The 3,557-nt window shown below is 40.3% G+C and overlaps 1 protein-coding gene across 1 annotated transcript; it reads left to right on the top strand.

Annotated features, from left to right (window-relative positions):
- The first annotated feature begins 1,923 nt into the window (after positions 1-1,923).
- Positions 1,924-2,851, top strand: LOC102477138 (vomeronasal type-1 receptor 3-like). Its single transcript, XM_027772032.1, is given in 2 exon segments — positions 1,924-2,171; positions 2,173-2,851. Coding segments are annotated over 2 exon segments (927 nt in total).
- Positions 2,852-3,557: the final 706 nt, after the last annotated feature.

The following is a 3,557-nucleotide window of genomic DNA, read 5'->3' on the forward strand; positions in this document are numbered from 1 at the left end:
TTGCATCATATTGTCACATTTTGTATGGTTTTAGAAGATGTTCTAGTGCCATTCCTAGTCTCTATACTTATCTTGGTAATACAAATTGACTCAATAAATGAGTTTATTTTTTGAATATTAAACTTACATTTTATTTATGTTAGATGTTTTCCATAGGACACATGCACATGCCAGAGAAACAGACAGAGAGAGTGTCAGAAATCATCGCCCAGGAAGATAGCCATGTTGTAATCTCTTTCCATCTGTTTTCTTTTGGGGATTTGGGCACGCATGCACATGCTCCAGTGTGATTTTCAAGCTGCTGGATCAATGATTTGAACAGCTTTCAGCCATGTGGGAATTCAGTGCCTTAAACACAACGCCTCCTGCTGACCCCTACAGACACACACACACACACACACACACACACATGCACACATACAAAACCACCAGTGGGTGGTGTTTCGGTTAAAGTGCTGGACTCCCACATGGCTGTCCTTGGTTCCATTCCCCAGACCAGTGGACTGAAAATCACACCAGTCACAAGTATGTGTGTGCTCAAACTCCTAAGAGGAAAATGGAGGACATAGAATTGTGTCATGGTCATCCCCTTTGGGGGGACAGTAATTTCTTATTTTCTCCATCGCTGTCTTTTTCCAGTGAGTACCCACACCCCATGGCAAAAATCTTTTTAAAAGCATTATTCATGGTAACTTAATGTTTTCTTTGCAATATTTCCCTTCTAACTCATATTTTATGTCACTTTACTTAGCATATAGTCATTTCATTGTGTGTTCCTTCCTGGTTAAAGTAAAGGAATCTCCTTTTGGGGCCCACAGGTGGCATGATGGTTATGTTTCAGACTCCCATTGAAAATCACCCCAGGTGCATGTATGTGTATAACCAAAATCTCAGGAGAAGAAGGGATTGTGGCATGGCCATTCACCCTGGGTGGTGATTTCTCACTTTCCCTCTCACTGACTCTCTCTATTTTTGTCTGGGAAGGCATGTACCTTTTGGCAAAATCCTTAAAGAAAGAAAGAAAGAAAGAAAGCATTCAGACTGCCAAAAAGTCAACTGCCATCCATCCTTGTCTTTGGAATGACTGCTAAGCGGCACACTGCCGATTGTTGGATCTGTGGTCCAGGAGTAGATCATGCTCCCGAGGGATGATAGATACAGGTGGTCATGGGTGTGCCTCCTCACCACCCCCAACCCACTGCAGTCTGTGGGCAGAGGTTGTCTGTGCTAAATGAAAGAATCTCCTTTAAAAATTTCATCATTAAATCACTTATGAACCTAATTCTTTGCACTTGCTCCATCGTGATCATTTCTTTAATATTATACTGAAATCACATCTGTGTTCTACCTTGAACTCCAAATAGGTGATACCTGCTTTCATGTTAAACAATTAAGTTTTAGTGAGAAATTACCAATGTCTTTATTTAAAAAAAAACATATCCACTAATTCTTTATAAAATTAACAAGATACACAAAAAATTTAAAAGTGCATAAAGTCTGAAAAGGACAAGCAAAATATGTCTGATGTTTAGACACATAGTGATTAAACACACTGTCAACATCTAAGTCTGTCTTATACAAGAGGGAAACATAAATGCTATTTAACCTAACTGTGCCTAAGCTTTCCTTACCTGCAAAATAAAAATACAGCACTTACTTTATAGAATTGTTGGAAAAGTCATAGGGAAAACAAGAATATACTACTGCATTTAAAAAGATAATAATTTAGTACTCAAATGATTTTCTGTTCTTTCTTTAACTAAACTCTTATAACCAAAAAATAGGATTTAAAACAAAATTATGGGTTGGAAACAACAGTCAGTGGACAAAGATGAACTCCCACTGCCCCAGTAACACAGGGCTCACGTGCCCATGCGGGATCCTCTCACGGTGAATGGAAAATCTGTGGCTGAAAAATCACAAATGGCCTCCAGTGACATGGCAATGGGAATGATCTTCTTATCTCAGACCGTGGTTGGGTTGCTGGGTAATTTTTTCCTCCTTTACCATTATAGTGTTCTTTATTTCACCAGAGCCACACTGAGGTCCACGGACTTCGTGGTCAAGCACTTGACTGTAGCCAACATTTTGATCTTTCTCTCTAAAGGGATTCTGCAGACACTTTCTGCTTTGGGGGTCAACTATTTCCTTGGTAATATTGGATGCCAACTCGTATGTCCACAGAGTGAGCAGGGGTGTGTCTATTGGCAGCACCTGCCGCTTGAGTATCTTCCAGGCCTTCACCATCAGCCCCAGAAATTCCAGGTGGGCAGAGCTGAAACTACACACTTCTCAATACGTTGGACTGTCCCACTCCCTGATCCTGTGCTGGGTGGTAAACATGCTGGTGAATATCATCATTCCCATGCATATAACTGGGAAGTGGAATGGCAAAAACCACACGACACAAATGGATTTTTTATACTGTTCTTGGGTAGATAATAACAGAGTTCCACAGTTATTGGTTATCATATTGCTGTCATCCTATGATGTTCTGTGTTTGGGACTCATGATCTGGGCCAGTGGCTCCATGGTTTTCATCCTGTACAGACACAGGCAGCAGGTCCAGCACATTCACAGAACCAATCTGTCCTCTGAGTCCAGAGTCATTGAAACCATCCTTGTCCTTGTGAGCACCTTCGTATTGTTTTACACCCTCTCCTACCTATTTTCACTGTACATTGTTCCTTCTTATAATCCAAGTAAGTGGCTAGTGAACATCTCTGCACTAATCACTGCTTGTTTTCCTACAGTCAGCCCCTTTGTTCTCATTAGCCGAGACCCCAGAATACCCAAGCCCAGCTCTGCTTGCTGTGAAGAGAACACACAGCTCCCCAAGTTGGTCAAATAATGCCACATGTTATGGGGTTTCTCTTACGTTTTATGATGTGTGGACATTTATATTTTCCATGCAGAAATTTACCCACCATTATGAGTGAAAACGTAATGCATTTAAAGAACACACTGTGTCTCTGTGCTCTTTAGATGTGTCATGTGGGAGGAAATAAATGTTTTGTAAAATATTATTATAGTTTCCATTTTATTTAATGTTTCAATGAATAATGTTAGAGGCTAAGATTAATAATAAATTGGGCCTTCAGTAATTTAGGGAAAAATATACAAATTTTTCTTTTCTTTTTTTTTGTTTCGCTATATGATTCTTGTGCTTGTCATAGAGAGAGACAGAGGGAAAGTGAGAAATCATCCTACATGAAGAATGACTATGCCATAATCCCTTCTCCTTTCTCTTCTTGGAATTTTTAGCACACAAGTACATGCTCCAAGCATATTTTCAAGCCAGTAAGTCCAAGACTCAAACTGTACAGTTGGTTATGTAAGATCCAGCCACCTTGACTTCCATGGCACCTGCTGACTCAAGGAAAAACACAAATCTTACAGGAGCATATATTCATCAACCAATTAATTAAAAATGCTTCGGAATTGACTGAGAAGTGGGGTATAAGAGCATTTTATTGACGTTGTAAAAAGCCTGGGTGGGGGAACCAGCAGTTAGCGTAATGGCTATGTCGCTGGACTCCCACGTAGTCGACCGCGGG

The sequence above is a fragment of the Tupaia chinensis genome, unplaced genomic scaffold, assembly GCF_000334495.1.
Source record: "Tupaia chinensis unplaced genomic scaffold, TupChi_1.0 Scaffold000249_1, whole genome shotgun sequence".
Taxonomy (NCBI): Eukaryota; Metazoa; Chordata; class Mammalia; order Scandentia; family Tupaiidae; genus Tupaia; species Tupaia belangeri.